The sequence below is a fragment of the Harpegnathos saltator genome, unplaced genomic scaffold, assembly GCF_003227715.2.
Source record: "Harpegnathos saltator strain DR-91 unplaced genomic scaffold, Hsal_v8.6 scaffold182, whole genome shotgun sequence".
Classification (NCBI taxonomy): domain Eukaryota; kingdom Metazoa; phylum Arthropoda; class Insecta; order Hymenoptera; family Formicidae; genus Harpegnathos; species Harpegnathos saltator.
In genome coordinates, this window is record NW_020229964.1 from 1,477,988 (window position 1) to 1,490,992 (window position 13,005).

General features: G+C 39.5%; 1 protein-coding gene across 1 annotated transcript in view; it reads right to left on the reverse strand.

The window, feature by feature from the left end:
* The window catches only part of Msx (homeobox protein Msx), a 28,730-nt gene that overhangs the window by 4,293 nt on the left and 11,432 nt on the right, over positions 1–13,005 (reverse strand). Inside the window, exon 2 of the mRNA XM_011139950.2 lies at positions 1,943–2,139. Coding sequence (XP_011138252.1) covers positions 1,943–2,139 — 197 coding nt within the window. The remainder of the gene's footprint in view (positions 1–1,942; positions 2,140–13,005) is intronic.

The following is a 13,005-nucleotide window of genomic DNA, read 5'->3' on the forward strand; positions in this document are numbered from 1 at the left end:
CCCGGAGTATTTCGTACTTTGTCACACGAAACGATAATACGATTTCGGAGTACTTCCACAGTAGCAACAGGAATAAATGAAAATCTTAAGATGTCCCCATAAATAAAAATCCAAAGGGTTTAAATCGGAAGAACGTGCAGACCAAGCGATGGGTCCTCCTCTATCAATCCACCTATTGATGTGATTATTATTCAGGAACTTCTCGAGCAGCGCGGCTGAAATAAAGAATTGTTTATAACTTGGAAAGGAAGCGTTTCCGAACCCATGTTTATATGACTTTTTTTCATTCTTACAATGAGTGAAATATGCTCTTAAAGTTTGGCCAACTATTTCTGAAGCATCCTGTATATAATTATATATAATTTCATATAATTATATATAATTATCTTTGATCGGAGAAACAATAATTATAAAAAGAAAAAAGATTGTATTCATGGAGTGCCTCGCTCTATGTAGAAAATGTTCGCACACGGAAAGATCTCAGTTCGTGCAATTGACTAATGAGAAACCTACAGAAATTTTTCCACAGCTCCGAGTTTTCTATCGCAATTTGGCCCCTGCCCCTCCCAGGTAGCGGAAATAAACGGCTACACAAACGGTATTGCTTTTCCCGCGCGGACTAAAGTTAAACGCGACCAAGCGGATTGTTAAGCGAAACTGTCACCCGTTATATTCGTTATATCGCCCGAGTTATTCCGAAATCCTCTTACAACGTCATCATCGCGACCGACGCGAAAACCAAGAGACATGCGCGCGTAAGCATTTTTCAATCTTATCAAACGTTAAGTTATCCGCTGCACAACAATAACTTCTCTCCTTTTCATCCGATATTAAAAAATAATAAGACATTCAGTTGCATCTCTGTTTGACTCTTTTAGTTTCTAAAATAAAAAAAATATACACCGGGGTGAAATTTCTCGCCCGTGATAGCATTGACGTGAGTTTCTTCCGGTTTGGTGACAGCTCTCGAGGGTTTTAACGAAGTGATAAGTTATTCCATAAGACCATGGAGAACGCGAAGGAGAGACGGACGTCGCGTTCACGGTTCGCGAGTTGAATTGTGGACATACCTCTTTGTCCGTCGGTGAATAATGAGAGGAGGAGCGCCGGGCGGGAGCGAAGGAGCGGTTCAGCGGGTTAAACGACACGTAGGAGAGATCGGTCGGGGTAATCGTAGCTTATCTAAGCAAATGAATGCGACGTAGCTTCATTTCAGGCTGATGCATTGTAACGAATGCGCAAAGTGTATCTTGGCACGCTAACCGGCGCGATAACGGCCTGGCTGTTACACATGTCGCGCGGAGAACGGCGATAGTTCACGCGGAAAGAATCACAGATAATAATGTTTATAATGAGGGAGTAACCGGCACGTGCAATTAAAATTCTCACTCTCTTTCTCTCCCTCCCCCTCCCTCCCTGTCTCTTCGCTCTGTTCCCGCGTATAAAACGAAAAAGCGTAAAGAGCGCCTTTAAGCGCCAGCGCGCAAGTGGCACCTCTCGGCCTCAAGGCAACTGTCATTAACATGTTTGCCGTCGTCTAACAAAATTAATTTAGTAAACGAACCGTGGCGATCTTCATTGATTAAGCACTCGCTGATCCAAGAGTGCTCCGTCGATTGAACGTCAATTTCCGAACGCTAATGTCTTCCTTTCTCGCTCGGTGCGCCTCGCGCTTATCAGATAACGAGCAAACATGTCTCCCTGCCTTTTCGTTTGCGTTACAAACGCGCCAGACTTAACGGGTCGACCGTAAACTCGCTCGCTATGCTCTTCTTAGCTCTCTTGAATGTTCGCATAAAATTCACGATTATTAATCTCTCGCTGTTTACGCCGCTGCGACTCCTCGCGGCTCCCTTCACCGTACCGCCCCCTCCCGTCCCTTCCCTCCCATCGCGCAGCGACGGCCAAAGAGGGTTAATTGCTCGCGAGCCGGGCGTCTCACCTGCGTCTCCGTGAGCTGAAGGGAATTCGAGAACTCGGCTCTCTCGGCTATCGTCAGGTACTGTTTCTCGCGGAACTTTTTCTCCAACGACAACAGCTGCGAGGTCGTGAACGGCGTGCGTGGCTTTCGGTTCGGCTTGTGCTTTCGGAGGGTGCATCTCACCGGGCCTGGTCCGGGTCCCGGCAACCTTAGGTCCCCTGAAACCCAAGAGAGGACACGTGCTCAGCTGAGTCCAGACTCGCCCCGTCCTCGACGCCGAGCGGAGCCGCTCCGGAGGCAGCTTTTCACATTTCAAGAGCAACCGTTCGGCAAATCCCATCTCCAACGAGATGGAGACTTTTAGCTCGGGGGGGGGAATGAAGCGGGTGCTACGTCGGGGTCTATGTGCGATCGTAGGCGAGGCGGACACGACTAGATTGCCTGTGCAATTTTTTCGCCGAGTTTCGGAACGCAACTGTCTTGCGCCATAGGGGAATTTGTATCCCAGAGCAACATAGAATAATAGAAGATATAGAGAAGTATCTCGAGTAATATTTTGTTTGCAAAAGTTTGTCGGATTGCAAATAAGCAGAAGTTACCGCGAGTTGACGGTTTTGTTTTTTCTTTTCACGAAGCTTTATTAATTTAAGATGCTTAATCATGACCTTAAAATTTATGTACGGTACCTCAAGTAACAACATAACCTCATTTTTCTTGGAGATAAAAATGAAATATAAAGTCTACTACTGTATGCTCTTTTGTTTTAATCAGAAATTAAACGCTTACTAATGACCAGACATTAAGCAGTAATCACACTAGCGATTGCCGATTGGATTGCGATTTTGATTGGCGATTACTTTTCAACCAATCAGGGCAAAACTAGCACCGATTGAGATTGGTGATTGAGATTTAGACAATGCTCTATTTTAATCGTCAATCGTCAATCGCAATCGCAATCCAAACGGCAATCGCCAGTGTGATTACGGCTTTAGGCCTGTTGCGAAATCGGTTTCGGAAACTTTGGTTTTAGTTATAAAGTTGGTAAGCTTTAAACTAACTCATATACGTTCCATAATTGATCAGCTGATTTCATACGATTGACTTTACGATCGAAAGGTTCGGTAATCAAGATAACAAATAGAGGACAAGGTGGCGTTATGATCCTTATAAATATCATGGCCCCTTTCAATATCTTCATTATTAGGTAGCGAATTCCAGTAATTATTTATGGAATCATTTGTTTAGTAATTCGCCGTTAATGCAGTGACGTTAATATATCACTACACAATAGCTAATACTTTTTATAATGAATATTTACTTTCGAGCGTAAGGAAATGTTTTTCACGGTACATTTTAGCATTTAATTAGACATGTTTTCTCATTATTTTTAAACTTGAATTATCACACAAATATATGTACAATTGAGCACTTTGTTTGTTACTTGACATTTTATTCGGCTGCATATCTCTCAAATTATGCAAAGATAAATGAAATAACGTGACATTTTGCTAATGTGGTCCTGTAAGAGTGTTCATAAAAATACTGTTTCTTTTTCGAGATTTTTATACCAAAGTAATTATTCGATAAGTCGATTCTAATCTATAGCCCACACTCATGTTACATTCATGTTTGCACCACACTGCTGTCTTTTTGGCGGATTATATTTCCTAATAAATCAATATCCATTTTAAAAATTCGCAATTTTATTCATTATTATTTCCCGTAAGAGTTTAATTTGAATAAATGTATAATTTCATAATTAAACACTTTGTGTTATTTCAAAATCAATTTTTTTTATCACCTTTAGTGAGAGGCCACATTACCATCTTATTTTTTCGCTGACTCATTATGCTATGTTGCCACATTTTTATAAATAACATTTTAAGTAATAAACATGTAAATTTGAGTTTATAATCGATTAAACAACACTGTGACAAATGTAATCGTTCTCACTTTAAAATATTGATTATTGACCAAGTTATTATACAAAATGTGAACAGAGGGCCATATCTAATATACCACCTTTTTCTCTAATAAAAAAACTACCCATTTTTTATCTAATATTGTAAAATTAATAGCTAAAACTGTAAGTTGGTAAACAGAAATAGTACATGGCTGTGAACGTCCAAGTTATGTCCCACTCGCTAACAGAAATAGTTTCACGAAACTAATCGCGTGATCAGCTGACCAATTACGAAATGCATCTAAGTTAGTTTAAGGTCAATCAAGGTCTATCAACTTTACAACTAAAATCAAAATTTCCTAAACCGATTTTGCAACAGGCCTCATCTAATTTTCATTTATTCAGATCGATGCAACACGGTACACAATTTGCTAATGCCGAAGAAGCCCGAAAGTGGGTCCGAAAATCTCATTGTTTAGAAATAGGATTAGACAATTGCTTGAAAGAGCTGGCAATGACGGCCGATATTTTTAAATTAAAATGAATACGTATGGCTTTTTACTGTTAATTGTAAACAGATATCTAAACATCGGACGCGAACTTTTGCAAGCATTCAATACAATAGTCTACCAGAATCTCCAACAGAGTTCTTATACTCTATGGTAGGACATTAGAGAGCAAATTTCCCGTGACACCAGATGGATACATCCCGAAGTTCCGTGTCCACGACTGCACAAAGTGATATGAGGCAAGTTTCCCTCACGGTATGAGGCTAACGTGAAGATAACGTTAAACAGTACAAAAGCGCCCCATTTGAGAACGGCGGGCGTTATACATGAGCGATTCTCTCTCGGCAGAAACGAGCGGCCGATCACTCTGTGGCGCGACGGACGCAAAGGCTTCATCAGAAGATCACTTAATCCTTAACCACTTCGTTGGCATTGAGAAATAGCATCAACTGACCCAAAATGGCAACATATAAATCATGCTTGATTTTTATTAGCGTCGGTATTAAAATGTTTTTCGGATGGCTGATTACGAATTTGAGGTCAAAATATGAAAATTCAAAATGGCGAATCCAAAATGGCGACCAAAAAATGTATCTAATTTTTCATGAAATTCGATATGTAGAAGTTTTCCAAGTTGCTGAATATGAATTTCAAGATTCAAAATGGTAGAACCAATATAGTCAAAAAAAAGAAATTGTTTTGATTATTGCGAAAATATCGATATTTAGAAGTTTTCTAGGTTGCTGAAAACGAATTTGAATTTAAAATTTGAAAATTCAAGACAATATATGTAATATAGCGAATAGATTTTTTTTAGAAATTTAATGAAGAAATATTTTGGATCCACCATTTTGAATTGCCATATTTTGACCTCAAATTTTTATTCAGTCACCTGAAAAACTCCCAGATACCGAGTTTCATAATAATCAAATAGATTTTTATTTTTTAGTGTGCCATTTTGGATCCGTCATTTTGAATTGCCATATTTTGACTTTAAATTCTTATTCAGTCACCTGAAAAACTTCCAGATATCGAGTTTCATAATAATCAGACAGATTTTTAATTTTTTTAGTCCGCTATTTTGGATCCGTCATTTTGAATTGCCATCTTGACTTCAAATTTTTATTCAGTAACCTCGGAAACCTTAGAGTACGAATTTTTACGAAAATCGGATCAGTCAATAAAAAAATAAACGATGTGCGCAAAAGTGCGTCAATGCCAACGAAGTGGTTAAAGACTATCGTGGATGAAATTTCATGCGAATATTGTTTTCACTTAATTAAATGATAAATCTGCTGCGAGCAATTACTCCTCTACTTTTTACACCTGATATCCAATAATAATAAAATATATAATTAATCGCATCTGTGTGTTGGACTCTTTTGACTGCTAAAATGAACAAAAATATATACCGGAAATTGAAATTTCACCCATAATAGCATTGATGAGATTTTCTTTGGTGATAGCTTTTAAGGATTAATATCACGGCACTCGGCCTCGCCGAGCCACTGCCGCAAAAACTGCAGGAGCGACAGATTAAAGCAAGATCGCTCCGCGGCGGTTGCTCCGCTATCGGGCCGTCGCCGGAAAAACAGACTGCAATAATGACTTTCCGCGGGTATTTGTACTCGTACTATTAAAACGCCCGCGCGGGCGCGAGCGGGCGATAATTAACGTCGAATGCGCGAGACGTTAGCCGTTAATTTACGAGCGCGCGACTGCCTGGCGAAACGCGTCCTCCACCATAGGTTTCGCATGATGAAGCGATTATGGCGTGGTCCGCGACGGCGGCGCGTCCACGACGACGGCGACGGCGACGGCGCAAATTAAATCATAAAAAATAAATGGCGCTCGAGAGCGGCCGGCAAGAGAACGGCGTCTAATTATCGGGCCATCGTCCCGTTCTGCGCGCTCGCATCCGGCGCGCATGATTATCATCGGCGTCGTCACTTGTTTACGAGCGGTTCATGTACGCGCAATTAGTTGATACCGCGTAAAGTATCGCCACCTCGTCGCGCGCGCGCGCGGCGTCTCGTCGATGAGGCAGCGTTCTCTCGTATTCCTTGTCGATTCCTTGTCGCCGGATTTTTCACACCGCGGAAATGTACGACGCGCGGCGGAAGAGGCAGGGGAAGGGTGGGAGAGGGGAGGAGGTCGCGTTAGGCAAGAAACTATCGACGTCTGCGTGTCGTGATTTTCTTTTTCAACTAAATCGGAGATAACGGCAGCCGAGCCGCGGAAGTCGCCGGGTTAATCTCGACTGACCGGGATTTGTGACTCAGGTGAGTGCGAAAGTTCTGGCGGGTATCTCGAAGACGCCGCGACTGATCCAGTTTTACGATTGCAGCGATCGCGAAGATACAGGAGGGCGCCTAAAGCAACCGTCTGTTTTGCAAAATAAGAGTTGTGAGAAAGAAGAAAACATCTCCGTGACATAATGATATTACGGTATATCTGCAACAGAATACATCAGCTTCAAGGTAAATTTGTCAAAAAATCGAAGGATGTTAAATCTTCGCGAGACAAATATGAGAAGCGATTGGAAAATTATAAACACGTGGGCATCTCGCGTGAAAGCGCGCGTACAATTATTTAGATTCTTCTCTGTCCCGCCAAAGTAAAGACCCAAAAAAAGTATTCTGTTTGTAAAGTGATTTTTTCCATAGTCTCATATTCTAAGCGAAGCCCTTTACAGAAAAAGGATTCCTCTTTCGATGAAGCAATTAAAGTGAACCGTTCTTCTAAAACTTATTAGACATTATTCTAACTATTTTCCTCTTATTTCAAGAGGATTCCCTCTTATATCAATTAATTTTCCTCTTATATGAAGAGGAATATGTTGATTTGAATGTCGGCTTCTTTTGTTCAGTCGTGTTCTACCTCCAGACATGAACGAAGAAAATAATCATATGCTCGTCAAAATATTTGGAACGCTTTTTAAAAAAAGTATGTGTGTGTTACTGTGACATATAACGAAGATAATTTCTCCATATTTGGTCAAATACAGTTTATAATCTGTTGCAAGAAGTTGAATAATATATTCTTTCTTTTAACTATGTTTCATACAATTGGTTATGATGAACATCTTTGTAATTATAAAGTCCATAACAAAACTGATTGGAAATTTGTTTGTTATGATGATTTCATTTCATTCATACTTACTTATTGTAGAACTGGAGCCAGAAGTGCATCTATATATATATTACTTTTCGCTATACATTATAATAACTTGTTTTAAATTAACTAGTATAACCAGTAAGAATAAAGTATAGTAAAATTAAATAACACTTCTCTTAAAAAAAGATTAAATAATCTGTATATAAGAGGAAATTTATATTAAAATCAATAAGATTTGCATTATACATATAATCCCTATAACTTTAAGAATAATGTGTTTATAATAATATTATAAACACATAATATTATAATTTATAATATTTTCCTCTTAAACTTAAAAAGAGGAATTCCCTTGAGGCCATATATAAGAATAAAATTCTCTAAAATTTAAATGATTCCGCTTATACTGAAATTATTTTTTTTAGGTGTCGATGATTACTTCGAGGACACCCTATATGTAAAGGTGTGATACAATCGCTCGCGAAGATAACCGGGAATGCAACAACGGTGATTGCTGTCGGCAGACTGACAGAATAGATCGTTTCTAACAAGATGAGTCCATTTTTCTGCCGCAAAACGCGCCGAAACGTTCGCACTCGCCCGATATTTTTCAATTCAGGGGAAATCCCGAATTTCCTTCTGCGCTTTGCAATGGCAGCGGGCTATCGCTGGGCTCTTCCTCTCTCTTTTGAATGTAACGTTTTCCTGCGACCATTCTCGCTCGAATTGAGCGGACAGAGAAGCCAGAGGAGTAATTGACATCTCTCGGTGCCGACGATGGTCGGTCAGACGCGCGGTTACATCTCGCGATTTTGTCCGTCGGCGCGTTGCCATTGTGAAAAAGCATTTTCGACATTCAACTCGAGCGAGCGAGAGAGAGAGAGAGAGAGAGAGAGAGGGAGGGGGAGGGAGGGGGAGGGATAAAGAGGGGGAGATAAGGGGAGAGAGAGAGAGAGAGAGAGAGAGAGAACGGAGAACGAAAACAATTCCGCGACGACGACGGGAGGCGGAGGGGGAGGGGAGCACGCGCGGATTCCGTGCACTAATTAACGATCGGTCGCGCTACAAAAAAGGCACGGACCGCCGGCATTGCAGGATCGGTCGCGAGACACCGTGTTACGTCTGCCATTCTCGCTGCCATCCGCATTTCTCGTTTTCGTGCGTTGCTCCTGCGTCGCAACGAGCGGCGAGTAGCGGGTAGGTAGGGGTAGATAGGGGAAGGGGCAGGGGGAGTGAGGGAGGCGGATTCACGCACATCTAAGCGATCAATATGTGTGTTCTCTTAGGCAGACTAATTAATTTCCGCCAATTAAATACTTATGCGCAGCCTTCACAGAAGCGACGGTGATCCACGCGCGGCGCGAGGCCGACCCCGCCGAGCGTCGCTTTCTTTCGCGTTTAAGGACGTCGTGTGTATGTAGGTCGCGACAACGCGAGGCAATATTTTACTAAGTGTGCCCCGCTAATTACACTCGATTGGCCGCGGCTGGCATTACATTATTACGTTAGAGCGACGACGAGCCGAGAGAGTCGTCGATTCCTCGTCGCCGAGCGATGAATTATTAATGAGATTGACACTCGCGTTATGAAGCTATTAATTTTTCGTTCAGAGAGAGAGAGAAAGAGAGAGAGAGAGAGAGAGAGAGAGAGAGTGAGAGAGGGAGCTAATAACATCGAATATCTACGATAATGATTACATACGCTTGCGTCAACCTGCGAATACGGTGTTCGTGTATGTAACGTGACAGATCACAGCAAAGTGCTCGGCAAATAGCACAATTTTCTGCAAACAGAGCGAAATAGTCCACCCGAAAAAAGTAATTTCAAAACAAGCGGAATCATCTAATTTTAAAGGATTTTACTTTTATATATGGCCTCAAAAAGATCCTCTAAAATTAAGAGGAAAATATTATAAACACATTATTCTTAAAGTTAAAGGAATTATATATTATATGTATGATGCAAATCTTATTGATTTTAATATAAATTTCCTCTTATACATAAATTATTTAATCTTTTTTTAAGAGGATTATTATTTATTCTTACTGTACATTATTCTTACTAGTTATACGTTCCTTTATAGAGGAAAAGGAGAATAAATTATTATGAAACTGTCCGGGAAAAATTCTAGTTAAATTCTTTTCTACTTTCTGCTGAAAAAGTAGGAAAAAACATAAATTTGTAATTTTAAGTATTCTAAATGGCATTTAATGTAGTGTGCAACGTGATACGATAAATGGATGTTGTATGTATGTATTTACACTGAAATATAGGCCAGTATGTTTTTAACCCTTTAACGCTTAACTGATAACTATAGAAACGCATTTAAGTATTTATAATTTAGTCAAAAAAGGAAATATTTTCGTTTTCTTTGCACCACTGTAAAGGCGAATTCTTTTTCTAAAAAATGGTATATAGATTATATGTAGATTCGCTTTTAGTCTGTTTTTAGCTCAGTTTTAATGATAACATGTTTTGTCAAATTTCAAGTAGGCATAGTTAGCATTGTTACTGACATCTAGAAGTGCGCTATAAATGAATAGATTAGTATCTGTTATAATTTTATACATTTGGAAGCTTTCTCAGATGCAAAATATGAAATTAAAAGAATACAGAAATTCAAAATGGCAAATCCAATATGGTGGACACGAAAATCAAGAAATCAACCTATTTTCGTGAAATCTAGTAACCTACAGTTTTTTATGCGGCGGAAAATGAAGGGACGATTGACTATCTAAATGGTGATCTATAAGATATTCTTCCGAAACAGTAAGCTTGATGCTCTGAATGATAAACTTCACTCACAAATATAGTAAAGTTTCAGCTCAAAAATGTCAAGCTGACTATCAGAGTTATGTATTAGTATAGATTACCCTTCATTTTTCTCTATATAGGTTGCTCATTTCGTATATGTTTTTAGGATCCAAGTCATATTTACCAAAAAACAAATAACGAACGATAAAAAAAAACCAAATTAACGAAACCAACAAACGAAAAGCGAAAACTTCATGTACTCATTTATTATATTCCATTCCGGGTAAATAAAGATCAAGTTCTGAATATAAGTTTTATGTTTCGAGGAATTTTTCCAACCACTAGGTATGATATAAAATTATTAAAACTAAAAAAGAATTTAACCGATCAGGAGTATTTTTCGCTTCTGGGAGTAGTTTCTGTTTGAAAAGGTAGCTTTACGTATATATAAAATTCTAATATTTTTTTTGGTTATCTTATAGTCTACTTATAATTTCAGTTCAAAAAAACTCAAATTTTATTCTTAAAATACTTGTAAAAAAGTCGGGCGTTAATGGGTAAAGTCGATTTTCTTTAAAAATTCTTCGTTCATGATGAAACAACATACACCGAATAACGATTTCTCTTCTTTTCTTCTTTGCTCTACGTTTCTCGACGTTGTCCATAAAACAAAAGACAACGGCGACGACCGTCATACGCACAGAGAGAGTCTCTGTGTGAGTAGATGGGAGAGGTAAAACGCCGACAAGCAAAGTTTCTCTTGATATAAAAGGAAAATTAATTGATACAAGAGGAAATCCTCCTGAAATAAGAGGAAAATAGTTAGAATAATATCTAATAAATTTTAGATGAATGGTTCACTTTAATCGCTTTATCGAAAGAGGAATCCTCTTATTGTAAGAGCTTTCGCTTGGAATATGAGACTATGGGAAAAATCACTTTATAAATAGAATACTTTTTTTTTGGGTGCTGAAAGAAACCCGTTCTAGGTCTCTAACGCGATTTGCGCGAGGTCCGCGGCGACACTGAGGGTCCTCGGACGCACGCGGTGGGTTGCTTCATACGCGTCAAAGGATACAGAGTATCCTTAATGATCCTGCAAGATTTCAGCAGGAGAAAAAGCGAGCAGCGCGAGGCGCACGGGGTCGGACAATCTGTCGGTTACGTCGATGTCGCTTCCATTCACGCGGCCGACATAGCGATTTCATGTCGCTCGGCCTGGAGTTAGCCATGCTGCGCACGTAGCCGATCGATATGTTCTTCTTGACTGCTAATTAATTTCTGTTAATTACCCGGTCACTGAAACACGCACGCGAATGGCTACGTCGAGCACCGTAACGAGCGACCGGGCGCGCGCGCGCGCTCTCTTTCGCGCTCGGGGCTGTAAATTTTTCGGACTGCCGAATACGGCGGCGAAGATTAGTCCGGCTCGTTGAGAGACGTCGAATAAGGTTTATTTAACGCTTCAGCCGCTCCGATGTCCGGCTTCAGATCAGCTCGATCAAAAGCGAACTCTCTAAATTTCTGGCGGTGGAATCTCGCTGAAAACGGGCGCGAGTTCGCCGCAAGCGAGAATGAAGAAGATATCGCCTCTCGGAAATGTAAGAAGGTGGATTTCTGTGATTCGTATGAATGAATATTTCGATCGATCAGAGCAGATTTGTTCCATTGTGACAATGGAGTGACAATCGAATCCAATCTCGAGTAAAAAGTATATTCACTCGACATTTTACAGCGGAATTTATTCAACTTTTCGAGTGATTCGGTGTGGTCGCTTTACTATTCGAATGAAAAGCATACTCGGAGAAATTTAGAGCAGAAGGATGAAATGAAGGGAAGAGACAAGTTGCAGTACCACAACCGCCGAAATCTAGTGAGATATTGCACCCAGTTTAGTAAAATATCTCACTTTCTCTCAGGATCCTGTCATTATTCCCCCTCCCCCTGCAGTACAGAAGAACTAGCGACCTCTTAGTTACAGTCTTGACATCTCAGTCCTGCTGTTTGATTAGTCCAGTTTCTAAAATAATCGAAAATAGCGGAATACCGTTTAATAATGCTCGTTTTTTAGGATTTATATACAATCATCATATAAAATCCCACGTTATTTTTATTTTTACAATTTCGTATGCAATAAATGATCACGTTTATTACGTTTTATATCACACATTGTAATAAAAGTTTTTTGTGGAGATTATTTGTAGCGAGTGCGCTATTTTCGATCACTTTAGTGACAAAATTAGGAAAAAAATCGGCGATGTCTAGAGCTCTGACTAGACAGTCTCTAAGGATTAGTTTCACAGTTTACTTTAAGTTTAAGTTAAGTTTTAACTCGTCAAATCCAGTTTAAAGGAAATGTTGCGTTCCACAATTGCCATAAATTTCAGCTACCGTCTATTTCCTGTGATTTAAAGTTAAACGCCGAATTTTGTGTGTTTAATGAACTTAAACTACCAAGTTTAATACTGCAGTGTCACCAATTTAAAAATCAAGATATTTATCGTCCAGCTTTTTAGAGTTATGTTGGTACAACATCGCACATTTATCGAGCATCGAAAGATAATAAGAAAATAATCTGTACAAAAAATGAGGAATAAATTTGTTGAAAGATATGGCTTTAAAATAATATTATTTTCATCTAAAGATGAAGATTTTGAAGATTTAGTTATCAACACCCGAAAATTGCAAGAAAACGACCATCTTGGAAGAATTCGATAAGGTCGATTTTCATGCGCGATTTCGATTTTATCCAAAAAATCTGTACTGTTAGCAAAAATCGAGCGACTTGCTTTCGTCTTTTT